This window comes from Cucurbita moschata, unplaced genomic scaffold (assembly GCF_002738365.1).
Source record: "Cucurbita moschata cultivar Rifu unplaced genomic scaffold, Cmos_1.0 Cmo_Scf00008, whole genome shotgun sequence".
Classification (NCBI taxonomy): domain Eukaryota; kingdom Viridiplantae; phylum Streptophyta; class Magnoliopsida; order Cucurbitales; family Cucurbitaceae; genus Cucurbita; species Cucurbita moschata.
The window spans coordinates 226,619-254,466 of record NW_019268524.1 but is presented as its reverse complement, the minus strand read 5'-3'; the positions used below and the strand labels follow the sequence as shown (position 1 = coordinate 254,466).

The following is a 27,848-nucleotide window of genomic DNA, read 5'->3' as shown; positions in this document are numbered from 1 at the left end:
TAAAAAAAAAAAAAAAAAAATCCTCTCCAATTAAGATTCATACACCCGCCTCAATTTCAAATATTAGATTGTACCACACTTGAAACCAAAAACAATCTTGATATTTAATAAAGTTGATAGGTAACAATATGATATAAAAATAAAAAGAGCAAATGGGGGAAGAAATCAAATGATATACGGGGAAAGAATGTGAGCCGACCACGAGATAGGGTCAATCGAAGGACCGGGCAATCTAATCATCGATATTACAACACTACGAAAGCAAACAGACCTTGCTTTTTAGCCACCTTGTGTGTGTATGTGTATGTGTGTGTGTGGGGTTCAAATATTTGGAATGCTACTGATTTAGAGTGGCCTGGTGTGCCTACCACTTGCCCTGCCACACAGAAGAGCATTCTTTGGAATGGGGTACTCGTCCCTAAGCGACGTCGATGGCGTATACACGCGGAGGTAGAATTGCTGTCCCAGATACTGTCTAGCCCAAAACTCCGACCTCATGTTCCACATCCCTACGTTGTCCAGGGACATGTAAATTGCAGTCCATGACAAAGGGTATACCTGCCCCAAACACCATCACATCATTTACGAGCCTAAAAGCCAAAAGGGAATCCAAACTCGATGCTCACCTGAATCGTACAACGAGCTATTGCATCCCGCAGATTGTACTGCCCTCTGCTAGACTCACTCCACTGCCCTCCATCCATACTGACAAACACAACACTTTCAGAAACATCCTATATTGATTCATCAGATATCCACACAAACATATGTGAGCTTACCCGACCACAAAGAAAGAGTAGCCATCAATATGCCAACTTTGGACAATGTTCTCATTGTTTTGGAACACAATTTCAACAAACGCTCTGTAGTCTGCACCCATCACTGATGTGTCGAGGTACATTCCTCCACCGGTAGGGCGATCGGAGATACTTCCGACGCGAAAAACCCCTCCTATTTTGAAGAAGTCGGCAAGTTTCAGGGGAGTGTCAGCCGGGATGAAGGAGACTCTGTTAACCGCATATCTTTGTTTGCTGTTGATTAGGCCAGCAGAACTTTCAAGTATGATGGTTCTGCTTGTGTTTACCAGACCATAGTGATATGATCCTTGTGGGTTTGGCCTTGGTCCACTGGCTGTAAGGTTGGTCCTGCAAACACAAAAACGCCATAATCAAGACTATAGCAAGATATGGAAAATCACAGACTAACCATTTGGTCTGGTTATCACCTAATAGAGCGAGCTTGGTTGAGAGACCAGCCGACTTCTGTGGTTGGAGCTCCAGGAAGAGGGCCTTTGACAGGGCCAGTAGAGTTACTGTAACGAAGAGTGCCGGTGGTGGTGAGCACTGGGTTGGTGAAGCGAGAAGAGACGACAATGTAGTAGTCTTGAGCTGGCTGGTCGGCTGTGACGAGCACGGAGTAAGACTGACCGACATGAATGTCGAGCGAGGAGTACGTGGTTTGAAGGGTATGTGTTCCCTCCACTTCTACAAGCTTCATTTGATGTCCTTGAATTCGGAAGTTGAGGGAATGCTGCAGCCCCACATTTGAAATTCTCAACCTGTAAGTTTTTCCTGCAACAGCATAGACATGAATGATCATCTCAGTCCAATTGGATAGCCATTGGCCTTAGAATCGCCAATCAAATTAGACCGGGGATTATACCTTGTTCAACGCTGAAGGAGGTGTAATTGGCACGGCCATTGATGAGGATTCCATCAGGAAATGGAAGCTTTTTACCAAGATCCAAACAAGCCTTCAAGGTCTATGCGCCAAATTTCACAGCTCAAATTAAAAAAAGAAATAAAAAGCATTCGACCCATTTGGGGAAAAATAAAGAAGCAGCAAAGATAATGAATACCGTGTGATTGGAGCTGTACCAGTCTCCGATGAGAAGGGAGTAGTCACCGGCGGGATCAGGGAAGGGGACGGGGATGAGGGGGCGGCTGAGGATTCTGATGGCGCCGAAACCACCGGCGGCCTTGTGGAAGGCGAGAGAGGGGAAATAGTAAAAGCTTCCAATCTGATCCTTGACTTGGAGAATGTAGGTGAAGTTCTTTCCGGGAGGGATGGGGCAGGTTGTTCCATAAACACCGTCTTCGTATGAGTTCTTTCTCTGTTGAACTCCGTTCCTGCGTTGCAGAGTTGGAGTTGGAGTTGGAGTTGGAGTTGGAGTTGGGGGACATGAAAACAGGGTTAAAAGTAAAATAAAAACAAGTGAAATGGAGAGTAGAAATAATGACCAGGAAATGAGGAAGGGTTCATCTAAGCTGTTGAAGACATTGATAATAAGGTTGTCGTTAGTGACGCAGTGGATATCAGGGCCGGGGAACTGACCATTGATCAGTATGCCCTGCAGAAGAAGAACAGAAGAAGAACAGATGAGGGGCGGCATTAACGAGGAGATCAAAGAGAGTAGGAAAAAGGGAGAAGAAAGAAGGAACCTGCTGGCGGAGGCCGAGAGGGTAAATGTCGCCGTAGGAGACATTCCAGGTGAAGAAACGGTAAGGATCGTCTGCAGAGACGGCGGCGAAGAAGCAGAGGAATGCAGAGAGGGCGAAGGCCGGTGAAGTTAGAAGCAGCATTTTGGATTAGTGGGAAGAAGAAGAAGAAGAAGAAGAAGAAGAAGAAGAAGACGAAGACGAAGGGTTGAGATTTAAGGGGAGAAGAGAGAAGAGTATTTAAAGAGTGAAAACTGTGGGTTTAGCCCACCCGGAGAAGGAGGAATAAATCAAAATATGAACAGGGAGGGAAATCCACGTGGCAACGTGAGAATGGAAACCACTGTGGGGTATAAAAGTCAATACAATAGAATAGTATTTTTGTTATTATTATAAAAAAGAAACAAGGAAAAAAAAGAAGAGAGCAGAAGAAAAGTGTGGAATGTCGGTGGTGGGGTCCCACATTTAACATTAACACATTTACATTAATAAATTTTTGTATGTATTGTCTCTGAACGCGGAGAGACAATGATTTTCCTAACAATTCTCCTATCTGTAATACTCTATAATAAATTTAAATAATATATATATAAATATTAAAAAGATTACAGCAACCTTGGCTGATTAAGGAAGGAGGCTAAGAAAACATTCGAAACCCATTAATATTTTTGGCAGAAGGGTTTGGAAGGGATAAAGAGGGTGGAAGGAAGCTCACGCGTCAAACAAGAGTACGTGCCTCTAAGTTGAAGACACGTGAGACATGAGTGATCGAAGCCTCTAAGTTGAAGACACGTGAGACATGAGTGATCGAAGCCTCTAAGTTGAAGACACGTGAGACGCCTCTAAGTTGAAGAGACATGAGACGTGAGTGATCGAAGCCTCTAAGTTGAAGACACGTGAGACGTGAGTGATCGAAGCCTCTAAGTTGAAGACACGTGAGTGATCGAAGCCTCTAAGTTGAAGACACGTGAGACGTGAGTGCGTGATCTTCACAGGCGCCGTGAGCGATCGAGTGGTCAAATAGTGGTCAACGCCAAGTTGTGCAGAATGGGGGTTTCTAGTGCGTGTGACCTCATTCCAAACCTTGGTTCAATTAAGAGATATTGTGGCAAAATTACCATATTATAAAGAGATTTACAATTAAGTAAATTTTGGTAGGTTTGCATGTTAACCATGTGACTAGAAATTTAGTATAACAAGAGGTACGTGCCTCTTGTGATTTTAATTATAGTAATCATGAATGCATGTTTAAGATGTTGGCATGTTAGCAATTCAATATTAGTAGGTATGATGTATGTCTTATATTATGACATGTGTCTTAGTTTACTATTTTTAGTAGATGAGCCTAGGTGCCGATGAAAACCCCCAAGGCAACGATTGGAGGCAACGATTGGAGGCAACGATTGGATCGATGAAAACCCCCAAGGCAAACAAATAGGATGAACCCTTCGCCTCCCTCTCGATTTTGTGTACAATTCGTCATACACTCACTTACTTTTGAGCTCATTCTATATATTTAGATAGCCGTAATTGAAAATCTTTTGTAGCTCAGATAATAACAAATTAACCGAATAATATTAAGAAAGAAAAAAAAAAAAAAAGTATATTACAAACCTAAGGAATCTATAATGAAAGCAAAAGTAGAATGAAAAAAAAAAAAGAAAGGAAGAAAAATAAAGTTGAGGAAGGCAAGGCATTGATGGAATTCCGCCCTCAAATCTGCAAATATCCTTCAACACCTTCTTATTTTTCCTGCTCTCAATTGCCTTGCAAACGTCGTTTGATATCATTTGATAATATCCCTAAATATTCCTACAAAGTTCCAATCAAATCAAAGTTTTTAAATAAACAGAATTAAATAGAAATAAATAATAACAATAATAATAATAAAAAGACTGACCTCAGCAAGTGTGTCATGGCTGCACAACTCATCTGCAATATCTTCATTGTTGCAGCCAGAAACCTGAGCCGAACTCTCAACCACAGCGCGAAACACATCCATAGGAGAATTGGTAGATGTAATCCTTTGAGCAAGATCTTTATGGTCAATCTAAACATCATCAAATATTACATTAACGCATATTTTGAAAGTTAATTACATATTTGAATCTCAAACTACCGTGGATTGTTCCAAATGGAGCGTCAAGATTGAACTGCCGAGATCGAGAAGAAGCGCGCCGAACTGTTGCATCCTAAGTCCTACTTGCACTAACTCTTCCTGTATTTGACCCCTCACCATTGGATCGGTCGAGGAACCGTCTTGCTCGAAACGCTCAGCGATGCGCTACATGTTATTGCATATCAAAAGAAGCCAGGATTGAATCAAAAACTCGATTGTCCGAATATAATACTCACCGGAAGTGAATATATTGCATATTCACTTAGGAGGTGTTGTGCATTTCGCAAAACGATACTCAAAGATTTAGGAGTCTGCAGATCTTGGGGATTGGCGGGGAGTTCGAACCTTGGTAGAGCTCCTACGTTGTAAGAAAATGTAAAAAGATTAATTGGAACAAAATCAAGTAATGGAGGATACAGGGGTTTAAGATTTACCACCATTTTGAGAAACATTTTGAGAGATTGCTCGCTCGAAACGGTTCATGAACGCGGAGGAGTTGTTGAAGGATGGAGAAGAAAAGGGGGAAAGAAAGGAGATGAAATGAGAATTAGGGCAGGGAAAGAGAGGAATACAGAGGTATGATACTTAGAGGATGGGCGTTCATCCTTAGGGACCTTTCCCCGGAAAATCAAAGGGGATCCTATTTGGTTTGTAATGAAAGCGCAGGAAGAGGCAACAAAATTGAGAGGCCAAGAAAAATGGAAGGCTTACATTTTTTATTTTATTTTTTAATCTTCAAAGTCAATGAATTCTCCGAGTAAAACGCATCGGATCGGAGTTGCAGTCTCCACGTCGTATTTTACGGGAGGAAGTATTGGCTCCATAACCCTAATAATCCAATTGCGTGCTGCCACGTCCTAAATGTACGGAAATAGACTTTTCACCCTGTTTTTAAACGAAATTATTATACTTTTTCTTATTCAAAAAAAAAAAAAAAAACATTTTGATCCCACACTCTAAAATTCTGAACAATATAGCAAAAATTACTTTCTAGTGTTCAGAGTTTTTGGTGATGCAAGATTAGTTTTGTCTTAATTTTTCTCACTATTGCTATTAATTTTTCTCACTATTGCTATTGCTAACTAATATCATACACAATTAATTAATTTTGATGCTCAGATGGAATTAACTTTGATGCGAATTTTGCTTTTTAATTTAAGGAGTGGCACGCTAACTCTCGGTCTTGTCTCTTTATAAGTCGCATCAAGTTGGTCTAGTAATTAGAAGCTAGCTTGAGATTGATTGGAAAGACGGTCTTGTCTCTTTATACGTCGCATCAAGTTGGTCTAGTAATTAGAAGCTAGCTTGAGATTGATTGGAAAGACGGTGTATAGTAACCAAACGTTTTTTCCCTTGCAGCTATCTATTCATATTTAATTTTAGTTTTAACGAACAAAATCCAAGACACCTCCTATTTTCTTATCTAATTTGACATCGAAAAATTAATTGAATTGTCTGGATTCTATAAGTTGAAAAGTTGACCCATCTCCCGTATTGAACTTTTGCACTTCAATATCTATATGTCAACATCTAAAGAAAGAGTAGCATCGATGACACAATTATGAATTTCATAATAATCTTAAACAAAAGAAAATAAAAAAGTATTTTACAACCTATAGGCTCTAACGATTTAGGCCAAAACACCATATAAAAAGAGACTGTAACATCATAACTTATACCACCAGAAAAATAAGTTGAGAAATCTAATAATGTCCAAATTCAGCAGTGCCAATCTCCAATTTCCCTCCACAGATTTTATTTTTCCTGATCTGAATTGTCTTGTAGCCGTCGGTTTACATCACTTGATAATATCTCTACATATTCCTACAAAAATCCACAGGGATCCCATCAAAACTCAACGTCACACCATTGTAATGGGAACTGAAAAGAAGAGCAAACACTATGTAACAATAATATTTCACCTTAGCCAGTCTCTCATCACCGCACAACTCATTTGCAATATCTTCGCTACTACTGCCAGAAAGCCGAGCTGAACTCTCAACTACAGCTCGGAAGACATCCCTCGGAGAATTGGTAGACGTGATCCTTCGAGCAAGATCTTGGGAGTCGATCTAAAAACACAATAGTTAGTTAGGCTATAAAACTTCACCGCACGCGAAATAGAAAAGAGATCCCACATTCCAAACCACCCACACTGAAAATTATAGAAAAACGGCAGAAAAGCATGAAAGAAATAAGTCAGGAGGAAGATTCAAATGGTTAACAAGTGTAATGGACCATGAACCTCAGTCATCATGCTACTCCAGAAACCGAGTATGAAAATTTTCAACTTAGATCCGAGTATGAAAATTTTCAACTTAGATCCGAGTATGAAAATTTTCAACTTATTGGGTAATATGCTCTCCACAAGCAAACATAGTACTTCAACAAGTCACAGAATTTGTATCAGACGGGTTAGACAATTTACAAAATTATACATGGGAAGATAATATGAAAGACATGAATTAAACAAACCTGAAAATTTTGGTCGTTAGATGTTTCTACTCCACTACCAGACCTCTCACTATGAGACCTTGGCTTTATATCAACATTTGGAAACGGCGGTTGCCTCGTCTCTCGTTCGATGTTTGAGGAAGACAGTTGCCCTGGCCCTGCTCCCCCAAGCACTTGAGAGACAATAGGCATCATCTGTTGGAGCATGCTGGACAAATCGATACCACCACCTTGGCCTCTTCCTGACCCAGCAAACATGTGCTCGAGATCTTGAGGGTCAACCTGCTGAGCAATTTGGTTGACTGTGTTTGTCATCTGAGGGCTCTGCGTCAGCTGTTGCAACATGTTCCTCAATACATCAGGAGAACCAACGCCAGTTTGCTCTGAAAGCCCAGTCAATAATCCATTCAAAGCAGGACTCTGCAAAACTTGGTTCATACTGCTTCCGATATCAAATTGATTATCAGAACCTGGCCCATGCAAGGATCTGCTATCCAGAGTTGGGCTAGCAGTCGAGGGCTCATGAGCATTTGACCTATTCATAGAAGCACTAGAGGCAAGAGATTGTGAAAGCTGCTGGCCCGTAGAGCCTTGATTGTAGCTGGTTCCACTGTTACCCTCCTTAACCTGTGACCTTTGCTGCTTTCCTCGCCTCTAGTCAGCCAATACAAAGAGGAGGAAAGAAAGAGGAAATAATTAAGAAAGAAAGAAAGAAAGAAAACCAAAGAGAATTGTGAATTAATATCCAGTACAAACATGAAATTATCCCTTAGATATGGAGTCTCATCTCAATATCATTGATGCCCTATCACGCTTATACTTGTGTCTCATAATTTACTAAAACAATTAAAGCACAAGTACCAAGTGCTACCCATCGCCAATAGGCAAAAACGTGTATAGTTCAACAATAGGACACCGGAACAGTAATCTGATATCAAAATTTGAAAAATAAATAGCTTAATCTTACTGGTCGTTCCAAGCCTCCCAGTCCAAGTCCAAGTGGAACAGCTTGAGAAGACCCGGCTCCTGAGCTCTTCTCATATGATGCCTGACTCTGAAAATTTTCTTCATTTCCTCCAACAAATTCAGAGCCCCCACCACTAGAGCATGTTGGTAAATCAGTTGAGTTAGCCTTTCCTGTATCTCGCTGCGGTTGGTTACAACTATATTAGCATTTAATCTAATATAAGGACAAGCTTAAAAAAGAACTGGGGGGAGTGAGGAGGAAAAACATTGTACCAAATATCTACCTTGTCATTTCCAATATCACGGTTACGCAGATCACTCGACTCTCCACCCACATCCCTTTTCATATCACTTTGCTGTTCACTCCTTGCTCTAGAACCAATAGAAGAATTCTGAACTGCCGTTTGCACTTGACCTGAATACAAGATGTTCAGTAGAAATGAAAAAAAAATGCAATGTACTCATGTGATTAAATAAATGATTTACCTGATTCAGTAATGCTACCATCTCCAACATTACCAACTAAATCTCTAATTCGTAAATTGACATCAGCAATAATGGAAGATAATGAAACAAAGTCAGGAGTAGGCTGGGAAAACGAAATACCTTCACCAGGTTGCACAGCAGCAGAAATCGAAACGCCTAACGGATATGGAATAGCAGTCTCAGTAACACTACTCACAGTCGGTGCCTGTGCTCCACCTGAATTGGTCGAGCCACCAACATTCCGACGCTCTGCAAGTGCTCCCTCCTCCCCATTATTGGACCTGGTACCAACTGCGGAAAGGGTGGCAGAACTCAGGAGAAAGCACATGATATGAAGAAAACACACATCAAAACACTTCAATCTTCACCAGCATGTATGTGAATGTTGATGTGCCTAGGGGGAGCTCCAATTCCAACTGCACCAACAGCCACTGGGTTTGATGGTAGTACAGCACCTCCCAGGACGGGATTAGTTTGAAGGGGAAAAGGCTGCAAAATAAGATGTGAATTGTGAGAAAAACTCACAAAAGCATAGAACCTGATGCTGTAAATAAGTGAGATGACCAAACAATATCTATACTACAAACAGTATCTATGACCAAACAATTACATATTTTTGGATAAGTATAAAATTTTAAAAATCATATAAAAAAAATCTTCAACCTCTTTAGATAAAAACGTTGCCTAAGCTGAATAAAATTCCTTATAAGTACATTTTAAGAAGGTTATTGAAATGATTTACTTTTTAATTTACTGAAGTAATGTGTAGTTTTGAAGTATTTGATATTATTAATACATTGTGAAATTTATAACTTTACGATATGTATTTTCGTATTCAAAATTGAATAATTGTAAAAATCTTTATCAAAGAAATCATTAATGGAACTATCAGCTTCTTACCATTTAAAATCAATAAATCAAATGCTAATTAGTTATTGTTGAGGTTAATTGAATTTTATATTTAAAAACCATTCCTGTCATTAAAAAAGTGATGAGGGGGCGGCTTGATTGTGGTAGTCATGACGAACTCATTCCTATAAGCTATTTTTCTTATAATAAAACTAATTTAATAATAAACTAATTCAACAGCAAATCTCAGAAATTTTGTTATCAATCTCATGATGGTTACAATATACGTTTCACATATTTAACGAAAGCAAAATAAAACAAATCCATTCAGCCAGGGAAGCACTTGGAACACAACGGACACCTCAAACATACCAAAGACAAATCAGAAAAAGATAGAAAAAGAACAGGAATCAACTATGCTAGAGTAGATTCCCAATGCACATAACATAACGAAGTTGGTACATTGCATATCTCAATCATTTTTTAAATTAATTAGAAAAACAACCGAAGATGTCTAACCTGAACCATTAGGGGATTTGGCCCCATAGGAGAGATATACACTGCTGGGCCAGCATTGACAACCGACTCAGCCTGCAAAAAACCAAACAGAAACATTAGTACATTTTTAAATCACTAGTTTGAATCTCACTCACTGTATAAATAACGACTTACAGGTGACTGTCCCACACGGAATGTCAACATTGTACGGCCAAGTTCCAGAAGAAGCGCTCCAAATTGTTGTGTCCGAAGTCCTACTTCTACTGACTCTTCCTGAATTTGAGCTCTCACAATGGGATCAGTGGAAGAGCTATCTTGCTCCAAACGCCCAGCAATACTCTAAACATTAACATAGATGCATGAGAGTAGACTCATGTGATGATTATAAAGCATAGTTCAGATGAACATAAAGAAAAAGACGTCAATCATGAAATGCCAAGAAACTTAATGTTCAATAACTAATTAAAAAGAAAAAAGAAGACTTGTTTTCCACGCAGCAGCTAGCAAAAATCCACAATCACTCTTATTCTAAAAGAAAGAACACCCAAGTAGATGCGGAGAAAACTGATAGAGATCCAACACCATAGCCAATGCTATGTTTTAACAGAGCATAAAACCTAGACTCATATGGTTTTGTATCAAAAGAATTTGTTCCATCTTTTGGTCATCTGGATTATCAATGAAGTTCTAATACTTCAATTATGAAAGAAAGGCCATCCACTACCAGATAGTTTGAACATACGATACAGGAAACCATATGGGATGCTGAACACCGCTCTGGTAAGACAGGCAGAAGACATGCATCGAGTTTTCAGATTTGACCCTATGACTTACTTGGCTATGAATCCAATGGGATTCCTCATCCCCACTCCAGCCTAAATTTTTATTTAATTCCATAAATTTGTTATTTTAGTGTTTCCTTGCTAGCGTGACAAGAAGTTCTTTTACTTCAATTGAGAATACTTCTAGACCAAGACCTGACTCAAACAAAAGTGTTTTTCAATACTTAAAAATCAATCCAAACAGACCATTAATGCCACTGCAACCCTTTCTTTAATAGGTTATTAGTTACTAATTAACGAAAGGATATAAAATATACTATTGATAGACATTGTACATGTACATATGAACTAAACCATTCTGTCCTCATAGCTAGATTTATCTTTCGCAAAATTCATAACATTACTCACCAAAACCAACAAGACTATACAGTTATATCCTTGTTGACAGATCAACAATTCATTGTCCACATGTACACTCTTATGCCATCACAACTTCCAGCAGCTATTAATTTTAAGTAATGTAACTAGATACAGTACTCACAGATAGTGAAACTGTGGCATAATCACGTAGAAGCCGTTGAGCATGGCACAAGATAATGCTCAAAGACTCAGTGGTTGGTAAACCTTGGGGATTGGTAGGCAGTTCCACCCTGGGTAGATCTCCTGTGTTATCATAAAATGTAAAAATAATAATAATAATCAACCCAAAAAGTTAGCGTAACATAAATTAGAGATGAAGTTGTTCAAATGAAGCATTCGTTTTGAGCACCAAATCAATGATCATGTTTTTTAGAGCTTACCAACATTCTGAGATATTGCATATTCCATACGGTTCATGAACTCAGAAAGTGTTGTCAAAGAATGAGGAATGGGCTAAAAGCAAAAGGTAAACAAGTAGTCAATAGGAGAGCCAAGAAACCAAACCTATCATGCAATATATAACAATTTGGCATGGACAGAGAAAAGATACGCTACTGCATGAATAGAAGGAACTGGTACGGCAGCACTGGCAAGTGGAATTTGAATCACGTGAGGAGAACTTTGTGATTGCTGGCTGGCCTGTCCAGTTTGTGCCTGACTCGTTGCTTGTCCTCCAGCGCCGAAATTACCTCCAAATGTTTCATTCCCTTGACTTGGTGCGCCACGATTGTTTGGCTATACAAGTATAACCAAATCAACAACCGTCAGGATTTTATAAGTATCCAGAAAAGAATAAGAAACTGAAAATTTAAAGGCCAGAGGATACAACAAAAAAGATGGTGAGCTGAAATCATGCACTTGAGGTGAAATACGATAAGAATACAATTATTTAATCGAAGTGTTGTGAGAATCAACACATAATACAGTATTGAAACAAGTTCTGCTTCAACTAGAATGTATGGAAGAAGAAAAGGAAGAAAATAAAAGGCAATCCAACTTATGTGAACTTTTACTGGGAGATATGCACCATTGACTTTTTTAGTTAGGATTAGGAAACAATAAGAGCTTACATTATATCAAGCAAAAAACAAGAGTGATGAGAAATCAACTCAAAGCTGGATAAAACAATCCTCCTATTTGCTTTAATAATAATAATGATCATATTAACATCTTTAAAAAGATCAAGCAAAAATAAATAAATAAATAAGAAATACAAATAAGCCTTGTGCGAGCTCAGAAAGGAGGCGAAAAAACTAAGGATTTGTTCGGTTGGTAGTTCGAAAACATAATTTTGAAACAAAAGGTTCAATGAAAAACAAAGTTGTACTTCGTTATTTGAATACTTTGAATGTGTTTAGTAACAAATTAAGAAACCAGATCTTAATTTAGAAAGTTGTTCAGAATAAGTGAATAACAAAAAACAAAGTATGAATTGCATACCAAACATACCCTAAAATATCCCATACTTCCCAACATTTCTTGATTTAACATTGAAATATACACCATTTATCATTTAGAGAAAAAGAAGACTTCCTCACTTACCAATGAAGACTGCATACCAATTGGGATGTTTGTATTTTGGCTGCTTAGTCCAATAGAATTCAGAACTGCCCCAATAACCTAGAATATGGGGAGGAACAAGAAAAAAGTGTTTCATTGGCTACTGCCTTACTGGGCAATATGAAATTCACGAATGTACATCATACAACCAATAACTTGGGAATGGGGAATATATTATATGTGATAAGAGTCCATGATAAGCATAGTTATAATAATAATATCAATAAACAAATAAATTGAAGGATTAAAGGATAAAAGAACATTAAACTGTATACCCGAGAAAGATCAGGAACAATGCCTTCACCTTGTTCACCAACGTTAAATGTTCCTAAAACCACACTATGTGCAATTTGTCCTACACGATTACGAGGGGCACTAGCTCCAGCTTCGTTACCGACTGATGAAGGTACTGAGCAGCAAATAAAAGGAAACTTAAGAAAATGTACAATACCTCATATGTTTATAAATTCTCAACCCTAGTATTCTAATTGCCATACCATTTGCAGGTCTGTCGCCTGCGCCAGCATCGGATGCTGCATGTTGCGCCGTTGGTAGTCTTTCAACTAAATGTAAGGTATGTCCATTTTCCAAATCTTAAAGAGTTAAGAAACTACAGTCCAAATCCAAATATATGAACAAGTGCACTTAATTGCATAAAGGGAAAGCCTCCGACAGCAAAAACTAAGAAACAAATTTGGCAAGGCTGCAAATCCGAAAAGAATTGGAGTACATTACTATGTTAAGGGCTGTTATATGAACAAACTAAATAAAGTATCGATCACAGCTCTAGTCAAATAAAAACAGTTATGAAATGTCATAATTTCATCTAATATTACCGGAGTAAAGAAGAAACTCCCATCCGCACTTTCAACTCCTATGCCATTAAAGCTTTTAAGATTGCCAAATTATATAAATAAATTACCTTGTCCTGTCAATATGCATATCAATCATTACCATATAAAAGAAACTTCCCAATTAATTTGAGATCGAATATGAATGTCAGGAAGCAAGTGAACATACACGAAAGAAGTGACAGTTAGTTTGCAACTCAGAAAACTAGGACTAGTGATGGAAGAAGAAAAGAAGAAAACTACGAAATATGTTAAAATAAAACAAATGTTAAATGCAGAAATTGATAGGATACGATAGTCAGAAAGAACATGTTCATCCTTTAAGACCCTTCCTCTGAATATCAAACGTTGCTGATTCACTGGGATTCCTATTTCACTTGCAATTTTCTCCTTGAATAGTTGAACCGGCATCTAATAGATTGACAAGCAACGAGAATAGTTAATGAATGTGCATGAAGAGGAAACAGACTTGAACAATAACTATTATTTACAAAAGAAAAAGAAAACAAAAATCTCAAAATGATATTTTTTTTTCCCTCTTCAAAAACGACTAATTCTCCAAGTAAAACATTTATCATGCCAAAGGAATGTAATTTTCTTTCTAGACAAAAATTTATTTCTTACATCTTTGTTCACTTGAAAACTGTAGTTATGTGAATCTAAAGTCTTGATGTTCAGCTCAATATTTGAAGCTGCAGTACTGCTGGTGCTGGAACCTTCATTTGACTGGTCCGCCATGCTATTCACTTAACTGCAGCTACCGTCTAAACAAAAAGGCGCATTCAGAAACAAAACCCCAGCATGCCTTGCCTCGTCTCCATGAATGACGATCACAAGAGAGGTATAAGACAACAACTAACAAGTCAAACCAGATATATATTTATCGTGGGATAACAGATTGGAGCGGAGAGGCCGCACCAACTTATACGCCGGTATCACATATGGATAAAATGACAACGAGATTTCGCAAGAAAAGATGACTGGTTAGTTATCATGATTCGATCACAAACCTATTCGAATTCAATTGTGCATTAGCTAGACTTATAATGTGAGACCTCTATTCGCGACAATACAAAATGTGGAACAATAAGATATTAAGATCTAAATTAACGCCCTCAATCTACCCAAACAGCTAGTCAAATTAAAAAGTATGAGTACAGTTCTAAGGGAAGAAGTTGTCGTATTCACTTAAGTTCCATTGGAAAATGATGATGAAGAAAATGCAACAGCTTGGCAATATAACAGAAAACAGGAAGAATCATCCAGCAAAATATAGAAGGCGGAAAAAAGGTGCAGACCCAATTAGGAAGGAAACAATCACCCAAACAACGAAAAAGAAAACTCGATGATCCCGATGAAAACGAATTCAATAAACAGAAATACATCATCCGCATATGGCTATAGGAAGCTACAATGAAAAACGTACCTCTTCGAACGAGAAACGATACAAGCAATGGAAACAAAAACCGGCAACGACGGATGTGAATGTCGTCGAGAATCACAATAGACCACCGGCGAAATCTTTTCTCGTCAGAGTTCGATACAACCCAATCGCAGAACTGCAGTTTTTTGGCGAAGACGATGTAGAGGCGGGGCAGAATAGCGGAGGTTAACGATGAAAATGCCTTCCAGAACGATCTGGACTCCCGGACGGCGAATGGGATTTATCTCGAGAGAACGGAGAAGAACGAACGAACCCGGAGCTGAGAGAAAGGACGTCAAAACGGCGCGTTTGATTGCGCGCGTAGATAAATTGTTTTCTCGATGCGGCCCGTTCGTAATTAAAATTATGAAGTGATGCTTTGCCTACGCCGGGCTCAAGATTAGCTGTTTTGGTTTGCCTAGGCCCATGAAGCCCAATCTATTTGCCAATGTCGGCCCAAATGCCTTGCTTCATACTATCCACTTCGATTCTTTTAATTACAAGTAATTAAGCTTCTATAAATTCATTTGTTTTTATCTAGTTTTTATAAAATGAAAAAATTATGATAAACGAGCTTTAAAAGTTCAATTATCCAAATATAATTTATTATATCAATATTTCTTATTTAACTAATGTTAAATAAAAGATTTGATTTTAAATGAGATAAAGAGATGTTTTAGCTATACTGAATAATAATGAGATAAAGAGAGAAGTAAAATTTAGAAATCCAGATTTATTGAATAATAAAAATAAAAAAAATAAAAAAAGTAAAAAAAGTAAATGCAGCCGACAGACAGAATATCAAAACGACAGCGTCCGAATCAGCATTATAACCCTTTGCCTTGCATATGCGAGCCAGTAAAAGCAACTCCGACTCGATAAATCAAATCAGAATCTCGCGGTATCATCAACGGTCCAGATTCTTCCAAGGCCAGATGATTCAGAGTCTAGAGGTTGCAAGCTTTATGAGATCCTTTCTCAAAATCTTACCGGACGGATTTTTGGGAATGGAATCCACAAAAGCCACCCGCCGGATTCTCTTGTACGGCGCCACCTGTACAAGCACACGTGGACCCCTTCTCAGCTTATGATTATAGAGTTGACCAGATAAAATAATAATAATAATTAACCATTTTTTAAATAATAGAAATTTTATTTCTACTAATTAAACAAACTTAATTAATTAGATTATAAATTTTGTTAATTTAGACCAAATATTATTAAAAATAGTATGAAATTTATTTACTATGTTCCAAATTTTACACCGACTGATATTAATACTGACCTGTTTTGCCGCGAATTGCATTACATCTTCATGTGAAATGTCACTTCCACCCTTTCCTACCACGTAGGCCATTGGATACTGCCCAACCTCCTTGTCTGGAAAACTGGAATTATTAAAGGAAAAAAAAATTACTTATTAAAAATCATATACTTCAAATTAAATAGACAATATTGCGAAACCTTTTAATATAATAAAGTATAATAAAGACACTAGTAATCCTTGGAATAAATCGTTTACAATGAAATATTTAACAAAAATATTAAATTCAAAGCCTAATTGTGTTGTTTTGTTGATTAAGACATGGTGAGTAGTAAATAAAAATACAATCTAGGGATAGAAGTGTAATTTTGTCCACTCCTTGCTTCTTTTTAAACAGCGAATGAAAACCATGGATGGCATAATAAAATATCGCAGCCTGCTGGCCCACTGCCTTTTGAAGGATAATTATTTTATTTAATAATTAAAGGAGGCTTTTACGTATTCTAATGGTTTGAGATATTTTTATATTGATCACGTGATCAATATAAAAAGTGTATTTGGATCTAAAATTATTTGTTTCTTTTTTCAATTTTAAATATCATATTAAAAATATGAATTTTGAGAACTCACGGGATCACAGCTGCATCAGAGATATTAGGATGTGTGAGTAATAACGCCTCTAATTCGGCTGGAGGCACCTGGACGTCAATATTAAATAAACAAAAAATCAGTAAAATTAATCATTAAAAAAGTGATGCAAATAAACACATTTTCAATAATTTTTCGTTCATTGATCGTTTATCTAGAGATATCCATAAAGTTATGATGCGCATGAGTTTCTTGAGATTCCCATGATTCTCATGGTGAGAGACATGTATATTGACCTTTTTACCCTCCATTTTTCTAAAAAATGTCAAATCAATATAAATTAACTTATTTTACAAAATAGCATATAAATGAAAAAAAAAAAGAGATTAATTTAAGACAAAAATGTCATATAAACTCAAATTATGTTAAATTAATATATAAATTATCTAAAAATAATAATTTTTTATGGGGTGGTTTTACTTTTAAAAATGTAGTGATTTTTTTGAAAGAAAATCCATGTAAAATTACCTGATAACCCTTGTATTTGATGAGTTCTTTGAGCCTATCAACCACAAAAATAAAACCATCTTGATCGATGTAACACAGATCGCCCGTTCTCAACCATCCCTTTGAGTCGAGCGTTGAGGCTGTGGCCTCCACATTACCAAAATACCCTACAACAACCAATGTAAAAATAATAATAATAATAAATAAAACTGTTTAGTAAAATTTATTTTATCAAACTGAAGGAATAAATTGGGAAATTTTGTAGTTAAATAATTAAATACTATAAAATTGTTGATATTTAATAAGAAAAATAAAATATATGGTTTGCGAATTAAATTTATAAATTATATATATTTGAGGATGCATAGCACTATTGTTAAAATAAAAGATTAATTTAAAAAAATACCATATGATCCTGAATTATTTTTTTGAAAAGAAACACGATATTCTAAAAAAATATTTATATAAGATAAAATCATTGTCTTAAGGAGTATTCTTAAAATTAAGGAAATTAATTAAAGCTTATATTCTTTGACTCGACACATGTCGCCATTGACCAAATTCTTACCTTTCATAACGGTGGGTCCTCTGAGCCAAAGCTCTCCGGTCCGGTTCACGGGCAGAGGCTTGCCAGTTTCCGGGTCAACAATCATTGCCTCAGTGCTCGGAGACAAAAGCCCCGCCGTGCCATACCGGCGGCTCTCCTCCAGAGAATCAGTGGAAGCTCCTATTCCGGTGGACTCCGTCAACCCATACCCCTGAAGAATCGCAACATTCGGATATTTCTCAACAAAACCCTCAATGACCTCCTTCCCCAGCGGCGCTCCGCCGGACAACGCCGTGTGCAAGGAGCTCAAATCGTACTTGCCCTTTATCTGCTCGGCGGCGTTCACTAGCGCCACTAGAATCGGGGGCACAAGTGGCAGATACGTTGCCCTGTACTTATCAATCGCAGACAACATCTCATGAATTTCGAATTTGGACAACACGATGATCGTGGATCCTGAAGACAGCAGCCCCGTCGCGAAGGCCACGAGTCCATAGATATGAAACATCGGAACCGTACAGATAAAAGTCCCTTCCCCTTCGCTTAATCTGAACCTCGTCACGACCACTTGGACCATCGCAATTAAATTTTTATGAGACGACACTACGCCCTTGCTCGCCCCTGTCGTTCCAGACGAATAAAGCAGAGTCGCTGTGTCGTTTTGCTCAACCCGTTCTTTGATTCTACTCTCACTGGGTTTTTTCCTCATCATTTCGTTCAACGTGGACACGATTTTGACTGAGGGGGTTTGAATTTCGCCGTCAATAAGGACGATTGGCAATTTGGAGCTGGCGATTTTGGGGAGTAATTGTTGGGTTGTGAAAGCTAAAATGGGTTTTGAATCGGCGATCTGCTTGGCGATTTCTTGGGGAGTATTGAGGGGATTTGTGGTGGTGATGATGGCGCCGATGGACATGACGGCGAGGCAAATGATGGGGAAGAAAATGGAGTTAGGGGAGAGGAGGAGGATGACGTGGCCTTTTCGGATTCCCATGTCGGAGAGAGCAGAGGCGACGGAATCGACGGATTCCCAGAGGTGGGAATAGGTTATGTGTTGGCCGGTGGTGGCGTCGATGAGGGCGATTTTGCCGTTGTGAGGGCGGGAAGAGATGAAGGTCGTCGCATCGAGGGATTGGTTTGGGGGGAGAGGGATTGGGTGGCGCTTGCTGTGGAAGATTTTGGTGGATTTGCAGAACCCGCTTCTTGGATCTATTTCGCCGCCGTGTTCCGCCATCTGGTTGCCGGAGAAAAGGGAATTTTGTAACTGAGCTTTGAGATTGATTTTGGGCAGTGGGGGATTGAGTCGGAGTTGGCTTGTATAGAAGCTGAGGAGCCGCCGTCGTTGACGAGCCAAACTTTTTCTGTAAACAATAATAATAATACTAATATGTTCTAACTTGTTTCCTTTTAAATTGAAATAATAATTTAATTTGGTTCAGTATCCCGACAAAAATAATGTTGCCAAAAATGAGTAAACAATAAAGTTTGTTCGTTTTTTGGATTTTTCTTTGTTTAGGCCGAGTGTAGCTTTTATCCATATTTGTGATCCGAATATAACTGGGCCGAAGGAAAAGCCCATTCACTGATATGGGCCGTTATTAGATGGGCCGAAAAGAAAAGCCCATTCACTCATCATGGCCCAGTTTTGGAGCCCATTTTATCAGCTTTCGGGTCGAACTAAGATGCCACGAGGGATATTTGGTAAAAAGAAGTAATTGGATTTTGAAGCATACACGTGGATGAGACGCTAACGCTGCTTGAATCTATGGCGCGGATTCGAAGATGAAATCCCGACCCATTTCCCTTCACATTATCAAACGAGAAGAAAGTGGATGCAATTTCTCCGTTACTCTCTTATAAACGCTCTTTTCAGCAGATTGAATTGAAAAAATCCTCTTGAGATTTTGGAAGAATTATGGCTTCCTCCGCCACTAATCTGCTTCTATCTTCATCCTTCTTCGGAACGAGTATCTTAATTTCTCCTCCGACTCCGAAAACCACCAGATCGACGACACATTTGTCTTTCATTTCGAAGAGAAAGGTTGTTGTTACGCGAAGCATTCTTAGCGAGAAGCCCAATTCTGAACACTTGAAATCGATTTCATCGCAAGCTACTTTGGCTGCCCTAATCTTCTCTTCGATTGCGCCACAAGCTTTGGCGGTGGATGACGCTAGCCCTCCGCCTCCTCCTCCTCCGGTGATTGAAGCTCAAGCGGTGAGTCCCAGTACTTCATCTTCCTCGCCCTTCTCTCAGAATGTTCTTCTTACTGCTCCGAAACCTCAATCTCAATCGGTTTCGGACCTTCCCGAAGGTAGTCAATGGCGGTACAGTGAATTCTTGAATGCGGTGAAGAAGGGGAAGGTGGAACGAGTTAGGTTTAGTAAAGACGGCTCTGTGCTTCAGCTCACTGCCATCGATGGCCGTCGTGCCTCTGTGATTGTCCCCAATGACCCTGATCTTATCGACATTCTTGCTATGAATGGTGTTGATATTTCTGTTTCTGAAGGCGATACCGGAAATGGGTTGTTCAGTTTCATTGGTAATTTGTTGTTCCCGATTTTGGCTTTTGCTGGATTGTTCTTTCTCTTCCGCCGTGCTCAGGGCGGCCCTGGCGGTCCCGGTGGACTAGGTGGGCCCATGGATTTTGGAAGATCGAAATCCAAGTTCCAAGAAGTGCCTGAAACTGGAGTGACTTTTGCTGATGTTGCTGGAGCTGATCAAGCTAAGCTTGAATTACAGGAAGTGGTTGATTTCTTGAAGAACCCTGACAAGTACACAGCTCTTGGAGCTAAAATCCCAAAAGGTTGTCTCCTTGTTGGACCGCCCGGTACTGGAAAAACTCTTCTGGCTCGGGCTGTGGCCGGTGAGGCTGGTGTGCCATTCTTCTCGTGTGCTGCCTCAGAGTTTGTAGAGCTGTTTGTTGGTGTGGGTGCTTCGAGAGTGCGAGATTTGTTTGACAAGGCCAAGTCCAAAGCTCCTTGCATTGTGTTCATTGATGAGATTGACGCTGTGGGGAGACAGAGAGGGGCAGGTCTTGGAGGTGGGAATGACGAGAGAGAGCAAACAATCAATCAGCTCTTGACTGAGATGGATGGCTTTTCTGGTAATTCCGGTGTCATCGTGTTGGCTGCTACAAACAGACCAGATGTTCTTGATTCAGCACTGTTAAGGCCCGGTAGGTTTGACAGGCAAGTCACTGTCGACCGTCCTGATGTTGCCGGGCGGGTTAAGATTCTTCAGGTCAGTGCATTGGAAACTCTTCTTGGTTTAAGTTCAAAGAAATTGTAATAGTTTCTGGGTTTGAGCTAATAAGTCACTTGGGCTATTGGTGTGAAATTGATGTGTTGCAGGTGCACTCAAGAGGGAAGGCCCTTGCTAAAGATGTTGACTTCGAAAAGATAGCAAGGAGAACCCCTGGCTTCACTGGAGCTGATCTGCAAAACTTGATGAACGAAGCAGCCATTCTTGCAGCCCGGCGCGATCTTAAGGAAATCAGCAAAGATGAGATATCAGATGCTCTTGAAAGGATAATTGCAGGGCCAGAAAAGAAGAATGCCGTTGTCTCGGATGAGAAGAAGAAATTAGTTGCATACCATGGTATATTATATTGATCATCATTGTTCTGTGAACTTCAATTCTCTAGCTTTTTTAAATTTATTAACAGTTCATTTTGTTTTCCAAATGCAGAGGCTGGGCATGCTCTTGTTGGTGCGTTGATGCCAGAATATGATCCCGTGGCGAAGATATCGATCATTCCTCGAGGCCAAGCTGGTGGACTTACCTTTTTCGCTCCAAGTGAAGAGAGGCTCGAGTCTGGATTGTACAGCAGAAGCTACCTGGAGAATCAGATGGCTGTTGCCCTTGGAGGAAGGTATATATCATTTATTCAAACCATCCGTGTGATGACCCTAATATTTCATTGTCTGGCATATTACTCATCAGTCTTTTATGACAACTTTTACAAGTATCAAATCATTCTTTTACTTCAATTTGTAGCCGATTGTTGTAGTGTTGAGTTATTTAGAGCTTATACTCGATTTGTATTCAATGGCTATTGCAGAGTGGCTGAGGAGGTGATATTCGGAGACGACAACGTGACAACGGGTGCATCGAACGACTTCATGCAAGTTTCTCGAGTAGCAAGACAAATGGTCGAGAGGTTTGGATTCAGTAAAAAGATTGGACAAATTGCGATTGGTGGACCGGGTGGAAATCCGTTCTTAGGCCAACAGGTATGCTCTAATACCGTCACTGAATTCAAAGGTTACCTTCATATTTTGACGGACTGACTTATAATGAATGTTTTTATTTAACTTGCAGATGTCATCCCAGAAAGATTACTCCATGGCAACTGCAGATGTTGTGGATGCAGAGGTTAGGGAATTGGTAGAGAAGGCATATTCAAGAGCTAAGCAGATTATCACGACCCACATCGACATTCTTCACAAGCTTGCACAACTCCTTATCGAGAAAGAAACCGTGGACGGGGAAGAGTTTATGAGCCTCTTCATCGATGGAAAAGCTGAGTTATATGTTGCTTAGAATACAGATATTGACACGGCATTGTATTATAAACGTTAAACACACAGATGAATCAACTAATCATTTCACAAAATTGCATACTACTTAATTGATAACTTACAGATCCCATGGTATGCCGTTTTGCCTGATATCATCCCCAACTGTTTTGTTACAACTTAGAAGAAGAAGAAGAAGAAGAAGAAGAAGAAGAAGATGGAAGTAGAAAAGGAGTTATAGATATTTAAAAAAAAAAATAGACCTAAGAACTTGAGAGAGTTGAATATTCAATACGCTCTGCCTCTATGCCTTCTCTTCTCTAATGTGCATGCTTCATTCAGCATGTCAGCCGCATCCTTTGGCATTCCAAGCTTAACAAGGGCAACAGCCTGCAAGTAAAATGCAACGTGCCACTCAGGGTGAATCAATTGTGCTTGCATAGCATCTCTAAGTGCAAAGTCTGGCTGATCACACAGCAGATGACAAATACTTCTACGTGCGTAGACTGTTGGAGAAAGTACATTGCCCACATCAATGAACTGCATGCACATAATACCATGAGCAATAGGGTCAATCTTTGAGCACAGAGCAACACAAAAATCACTATCATCCAAATATTCTGTATTTTCATGGTCACGAGATATATAGCTCACCGTGGTATAGCCATCTATTGCGCCTTCAAAATCTTTATCTCGAAATGCGATGTCACCTCGCTTGCGTGCCTCCAACATGTCTCTTATCTGTTGCGTCCATTCTTGGAAGGAAAGCTGCATAAACCCAAATGGAGAGGGAAAATTTTAGCATTTAAGAACTATGAACATTCGAAGTGGGAAAAATGTCAGCCATAGAGCTGGTTTACTTCGTAGGATCCATCATCGTCTTTATAGTGTGACAGTAGCAAAAGCTGATGAATGGCTGTAAGGTCCACTCGAGCACAAGCATCACCCATTTGAGATAGAGGCTGTTGCGACACCAACGGTATTCGCTCTTGTTTTGGGATGCCCAGCATTTCATATGATGGAATCTATAAGCAAGAATTTATCACTTTAGAAGCTAGAATACTGATTAAACTGGAAAATTTTGCTGTCCTCAAAACAGAGCAAGCAAGCAAGCAAGCAAATTCTCCAAAATGAACATGAACCAGAGCCTGCAGAATCTACAGTTCATCAGCACCTAGTTGACAAATGAAAACTACAAAGACAAGAACTCATAACATCTAATCACGCACCACCAAAAGTCCTCAAGATCAAAAGGGAAGCGCTTACATCAGACTTGTTTTGGAGGGGGACGAGTGCTGCAACAAGTTCTTTAATACTTGGTCGATCCATTGGCTCATATTGCAAGCACTGTGAAGCAAGCTCAAACACTAAAGTCGCCTCTTCAGTTGAAAACTTCCCCTCCAAATGTGAGTCCATCAACAGACTAATGTGTTTACCCCCTATCATATCAAGTGCCTGCATACAAGCCGAGTAGTTGCTATTGACATTCATAACATATCTCAAGAACCCCAAATTCTTTGATCAAAGCGTACGTACTTGATTTGGAGGGACATGCTTTCCACTAAGAAGATCTAACAGGATAGTCCCAAAGCTATAGATAACGCTTTCAGGAATTACAGTTCCTGAAATAAGCACCCAATTATGACAGTGAATCAATCCGAAACAATGGAAAAGTAGATGATCACAAGCTTGTTGGTTTCCTTTAAACTTTGGCATGGATATCATAAATAGAAGAGGAAAAAAAAGCAGAAGAGGAAAAAAAAGCACCATCTTTTAGATACTCTGGAGGTGTATAGGCAAGATTAGTGCTGTAGCTCTTCCCATCCATGCTGTTTTTCATCAACCCGAAACACGATAGCCGAGGATCGCCGTCCTGCAAAATCTCTACAAATCAACACAGCAAGACAATATGATCATAATAAAAAAGGGGGGTTGTTTGTTAATTGACACTCCACCTCGTCAAATAGAACTCTGTCTGCATTCAAGTCGTGGTATAATGGACGTGCTGCTTGACTGCAATATTCTAGTGCTTCAGCAATGTATAGAGCAACTCTTAAACGCATTGCCCACTCAATGGTTTGTTTCTCCCCTGTCAATGAAAGAAACAAAACATTGCATTCATTATCCAAGTTCTAAGGATCCACAGCCAGAATTTCATTATTTTAGGCATTGAAGATTTGAAGAACAAGAAGGACAAACACAGATTGAAAGTTACAGTGGAATAAGTGCTTTGCAAGGGTGCAATTGGGCATGTATTCCGCAACAAGCAGCCTTTCGTCGCCCTCGCAGCAAAACCCGATTAAATTGGCGAGTCTTTTGTTTCTCAATTTCCCCACACCATAGGCTTCCGCCTTAATCAGAGTTCATCGATAACAGCATAAGCAAATATGGATTAAGACACCAAATCAGAACCCTAGAAATTGAGAAAAATGAACAAAGCGTGCTTACGGCAAACTGTTTGGCGTCCGGCCACGCAGCTTTGCTGAATTTTTTAACAGCAATACACCCTAGGTTATTCTCTGTCTGGAGACGCCCCCTGTAAACGACATTAGGAGCTTTATCGCAGATTTCCGATACAATATGATCGGAGCTGAAGTTGTTAGTCGCCGCCTTGAGGTCGGCGAAGGAAAACTCAAGGAACGAGGGCGCGCAATCACCCGTCTGCGGGGCGGCTTCTACTTCATTCTGATGGTGGTGGTTCTGGTGAATAGAATTATTGGCATGGGGATGGGGATGGGCATGGGCATGGGGATGGGCATGGGCATGGCCACGGCCATCGTCATCGGCAGAAGGTTTTTTCAGTTGAAGTAAGGAAGATAGGCAACAGCCCATAACTCACTCGATTCGACTCTAACCTGCAAGCGGAACTCGAATTTTCAGTCAGAAATGAAAACCAGAAGCGGGCGGAGGAATATTGAGAGAGCGGTTTGAAATGGAATTTCTAGAAAATGCGCTCGTTGGCTTGTGAAGAAGATAGAGAAAACGGAGCTAATTTCTGCAGGTTCATCGTGGTGTGATTGCCGTCGTTGTCTCCTCGGTGGCTCATTCTGTTTCTGTTTCTTCTGTTCACTCCCAGCGGCTAACAGAGGCATCGTCTTCTTGGATTCTTCTGCAAATGCGTTGTCGTAAGAGAAAATGGTACCAACATTTGTTGTAACTTCCCTTCTATTCCTTCATTAAAACAGCTAAGTTTGTTTCAACGGAACACAGCTTTCTCCTTTTCTTCTTCAATTTCATCTTCATCTTCATCTTCATCTTCAAACACCTTGGAAACACTATTTTTTCATAATTACTCCAATTTAATTTTAGTTTGCATTAATTTCTCTGTTCGTCTTTCTAATAATATCATCCTCTAACCTCTCCCATATTTCAAAGTGTTGATCGAATGATAATCACTAAAACAAGAACCATATTCATAACCAAAACAAGGAAACAAGAACCATATTCAATGATTGCCGCCATGGATTTTGTAATTTAATTAATCAACTATGCATGCAACTTGATCAACAAGAGTGGAGAAGACGTGTGAAAAAATACTTAATGAAATAAAGTTTATATCTAAAGATATGAATCATTATCCACTAATTTTCATAAGAACAATGAATGAAATAGACAAATCAAATCATCGCTTCCTATAATGGGATGGTCATCAAAACCAGATCAACTGTACAACACACACCTTATAATTCTATATATATATATATTTTTTTTTTCTAAATTAGATTTGTTTGATTTTTCACCACTTTTTTTTTTTTTTTCAATCTCTCGTTTTCCTCGATAAAATCATGTGGATATTTAATTAGTATAGTAATTTGGTGTATAAAAAATTCCCTTATTTTTCCGATGCTTGTTGCTGTGACAGAGCGTTTAGCAGCGAAACTCTGGCACTGATCAAACTTCTGAATACCTTCTGGCTTCGAGTTTCAATGTCGCTAAACCAATCCTCTGAATCTCTCATCTTCTTCATCGCCTTTTCCGTTTCTTCTTTTCCTTTCTTCTTCAATTCTCTCAATTTCTCAGATCCGATGTCTCTGAACTCTCGAATCCCTTTCTCCTCCTCCGCTGATTTCTTTGAAAGGCGATCCAATCCTGTCCACGTCCATGGCTTCCTAGTCGAGAACGATTCTGCGATTCCGTTGAGTAGCGCGAGAGAAACCGCCGTCGTCACCCCGACGACTTCTTCGATCACGGAGGCAAGATCGGCGGCGGCGGTGCCTTGTTCCGCCGTTTTGATTTTCTTCTGTAAGGTCGAAACCAGCTTCGCCATTTGCCTAGCTAGTCTCTTCCTAGCTTTAACATATAAAGCGATCTTCTCTTCGTCCTTTCTCCTCATCGCGGCCTGCGCGGCGGAGTGCTCTTCTTTGAGCGTGAGAATCAAAGTCTGGAAGATTCCGTAAACATCGACGAAGGTTAAGAAATGTTCGAGAAGCTTATTGATCCAGTGCGGCTGGTGGCGGAGAGATTCTTGAGTCTGGGGGAGGTTGAGAACGTCGTCGAGATGGTTGTGGACGGTTTTGAGGCGGTTCAGGCCGTCGCATATCCAGGCGGCGGTTCGGGAATCCAAACTAAGCGACCAGGATTTGAGATTGGCGATCTCATCCTTGAGTTGAAAAATCAAGGGGTGCGATCTACAGGGGAGACTGATGGAACGGACGTGATGAGAGAGGGCGGGCTTGGGCGGAGACTTGTTTGGAAAAGAGAAGGATCGCCGGAAAACGCCGACCATGGCTGTGATTTTGATGAGAGCGGAGTGAGGATTTAGGAATTTTGGTGAGGAAAAGGGGAAGGGATTTTTGAAGTATATAAAGGGGAGCGGAGAAGGCGTGGAATCTGAGAGTGGAGAGAGAGTGAGGTGCACGAGGGAAACCAAAATTTATCAAACGTATAACTTCCTTTTTTCTGCGGTTAATTAACTTAAATTAACCTTTATGTTTTTACTCAATTTTAACTTTTAATTTTGTATTTAATAAATTTATAATTTTATATCTAAAATTTTTTGACATTGCCACCAAGAAAATAATTGATAAAAACTTAAAAGAATGGATGTTAAAATTTATACCAGTATTTTCAAGTTATTCATCTTGGCTTGTTTAGTTTTATGCAATTCTATGTTCGATCACTTTCTACAAAGTTTTTTAAAACATATGTGAGTAAGGAAAAAATATGTTAAACTGACTCGTATTAGTCTAATGTTGAAATGTTGTCATGTGCGGGAGAATATCGAAATCATAAGGTGTTGAATCCAGATTCAAAAATCTTATTTAAATTCTCCTAATAATTATGTAATTTGATATAGATTAAAAATATGCGACAAATGTCTTTTTTCGTTGAATCATATTTATTTACCCACCAATCATTTTAGAATTCTTACCTTTGTATTACTAAAATTTAGCGGTTAAAAAATCTATTTAATTTAATTTAAAAAAATGAATCTATTCCGATTAAATAAGGGCGGCTTCTAAAACTTTAGGATGTAATTTAATTTCATTGGTTTCGTTTTATTAAATCGAAAATATAAAAGCCACCTGAATAAAAAGTTTTAGCCTCCAAGAAAGAAAGAAAAAAAAAAAAAAAAAAA

At 39.2% G+C, this 27,848-nt stretch overlaps 7 protein-coding genes across 10 annotated transcripts; 1 reads left to right on the top strand and 6 right to left on the bottom strand.

Moving 5' to 3' along the window:
• Positions 1-82: 82 nt before the first annotated feature.
• Positions 83-2,642, bottom strand: LOC111445880 (L-ascorbate oxidase homolog). Its single transcript, XM_023084406.1, has 8 exons — positions 2,442-2,642; positions 2,241-2,350; positions 1,859-2,129; positions 1,663-1,762; positions 1,226-1,571; positions 780-1,145; positions 627-705; positions 83-558 (listed from the first exon to the last, which is right to left on the bottom strand). Exons 1-8 carry the CDS (start codon positions 2,580-2,582, stop codon positions 346-348), a joined length of 1,626 nt encoding a protein of 541 aa, XP_022940174.1. The 5' UTR covers positions 2,583-2,642; the 3' UTR covers positions 83-345.
• A 1,368-nt stretch (positions 2,643-4,010) lies between these two features.
• On the bottom strand, positions 4,011-5,263 carry LOC111445881. Of its 2 annotated transcripts, none has more exons than XM_023084407.1 (5): positions 4,992-5,263; positions 4,794-4,915; positions 4,558-4,722; positions 4,339-4,488; positions 4,011-4,250 (listed from the first exon to the last, which is right to left on the bottom strand). In XM_023084407.1, the coding sequence occupies exons 1-5, from the start codon at positions 5,038-5,040 to the stop codon at positions 4,197-4,199; spliced, it is 540 nt and encodes a 179-aa protein (XP_022940175.1). In that variant the 5' UTR covers positions 5,041-5,263; the 3' UTR covers positions 4,011-4,196. The 2 variants fall into 2 exon arrangements, with proteins under 2 accessions (XP_022940175.1, XP_022940176.1); XM_023084408.1 differs by having other exon boundaries at positions 4,995-5,263.
• An 845-nt stretch (positions 5,264-6,108) lies between these two features.
• On the bottom strand, positions 6,109-15,174 carry LOC111446417 (large proline-rich protein bag6-like). 2 transcript variants are annotated; one of them, XM_023085235.1, is made up of 19 exons: positions 14,850-15,174; positions 14,048-14,187; positions 13,717-13,834; positions 13,070-13,165; positions 12,848-12,981; positions 12,555-12,632; positions 11,568-11,747; positions 11,393-11,465; positions 11,134-11,255; positions 9,985-10,149; positions 9,832-9,903; positions 8,832-8,952; positions 8,584-8,754; positions 8,464-8,499; positions 8,262-8,392; positions 7,979-8,158; positions 7,033-7,665; positions 6,480-6,629; positions 6,109-6,381 (listed from the first exon to the last, which is right to left on the bottom strand). In XM_023085235.1, exons 2-19 carry the CDS (start codon positions 14,159-14,161, stop codon positions 6,313-6,315), a joined length of 2,643 nt encoding a protein of 880 aa, XP_022941003.1. In that variant the 5' UTR covers positions 14,162-14,187; positions 14,850-15,174; the 3' UTR covers positions 6,109-6,312. The 2 variants fall into 2 exon arrangements, with proteins under 2 accessions (XP_022941003.1, XP_022941004.1); XM_023085236.1 differs by lacking the exon at positions 8,464-8,499 and having other exon boundaries at positions 14,850-15,173.
• A 395-nt stretch (positions 15,175-15,569) lies between these two features.
• LOC111446530 (4-coumarate--CoA ligase-like 5) lies at positions 15,570-19,136 on the bottom strand. The gene is made up of 5 exons (XM_023085376.1): positions 17,774-19,136; positions 17,227-17,372; positions 16,741-16,808; positions 16,132-16,234; positions 15,570-15,900 (listed from the first exon to the last, which is right to left on the bottom strand). The coding sequence occupies exons 1-5, from the start codon at positions 18,984-18,986 to the stop codon at positions 15,787-15,789; spliced, it is 1,644 nt and encodes a 547-aa protein (XP_022941144.1). The 5' UTR covers positions 18,987-19,136; the 3' UTR covers positions 15,570-15,786.
• Positions 19,137-19,543: 407 nt separating this feature from the next.
• LOC111446338 (ATP-dependent zinc metalloprotease FTSH, chloroplastic) lies at positions 19,544-22,368 on the top strand. Its single transcript, XM_023085117.1, has 5 exons — positions 19,544-20,993; positions 21,104-21,350; positions 21,441-21,624; positions 21,814-21,985; positions 22,074-22,368. The coding sequence occupies exons 1-5, from the start codon at positions 19,668-19,670 to the stop codon at positions 22,293-22,295; spliced, it is 2,151 nt and encodes a 716-aa protein (XP_022940885.1). The 5' UTR covers positions 19,544-19,667; the 3' UTR covers positions 22,296-22,368.
• Positions 22,359-25,505, bottom strand: LOC111446339 (probable serine/threonine-protein kinase At4g35230). 2 transcript variants are annotated; one of them, XM_023085119.1, is made up of 10 exons: positions 25,033-25,505; positions 24,719-24,996; positions 24,486-24,621; positions 24,226-24,359; positions 24,038-24,143; positions 23,807-23,892; positions 23,537-23,725; positions 23,131-23,295; positions 22,925-23,038; positions 22,359-22,810 (listed from the first exon to the last, which is right to left on the bottom strand). In XM_023085119.1, the coding sequence occupies exons 1-10, from the start codon at positions 25,100-25,102 to the stop codon at positions 22,559-22,561; spliced, it is 1,530 nt and encodes a 509-aa protein (XP_022940887.1). In that variant the 5' UTR covers positions 25,103-25,505; the 3' UTR covers positions 22,359-22,558. The 2 variants fall into 2 exon arrangements, with proteins under 2 accessions (XP_022940887.1, XP_022940886.1); XM_023085118.1 differs by having other exon boundaries at positions 24,719-25,505.
• A 509-nt stretch (positions 25,506-26,014) lies between these two features.
• On the bottom strand, positions 26,015-27,071 carry LOC111446494. Its single transcript, XM_023085326.1, has one exon. It carries the CDS (start codon positions 26,994-26,996, stop codon positions 26,103-26,105), a length of 894 nt encoding a protein of 297 aa, XP_022941094.1. The 5' UTR covers positions 26,997-27,071; the 3' UTR covers positions 26,015-26,102.
• Between the last annotated feature and the right edge of the window lie 777 nt (positions 27,072-27,848).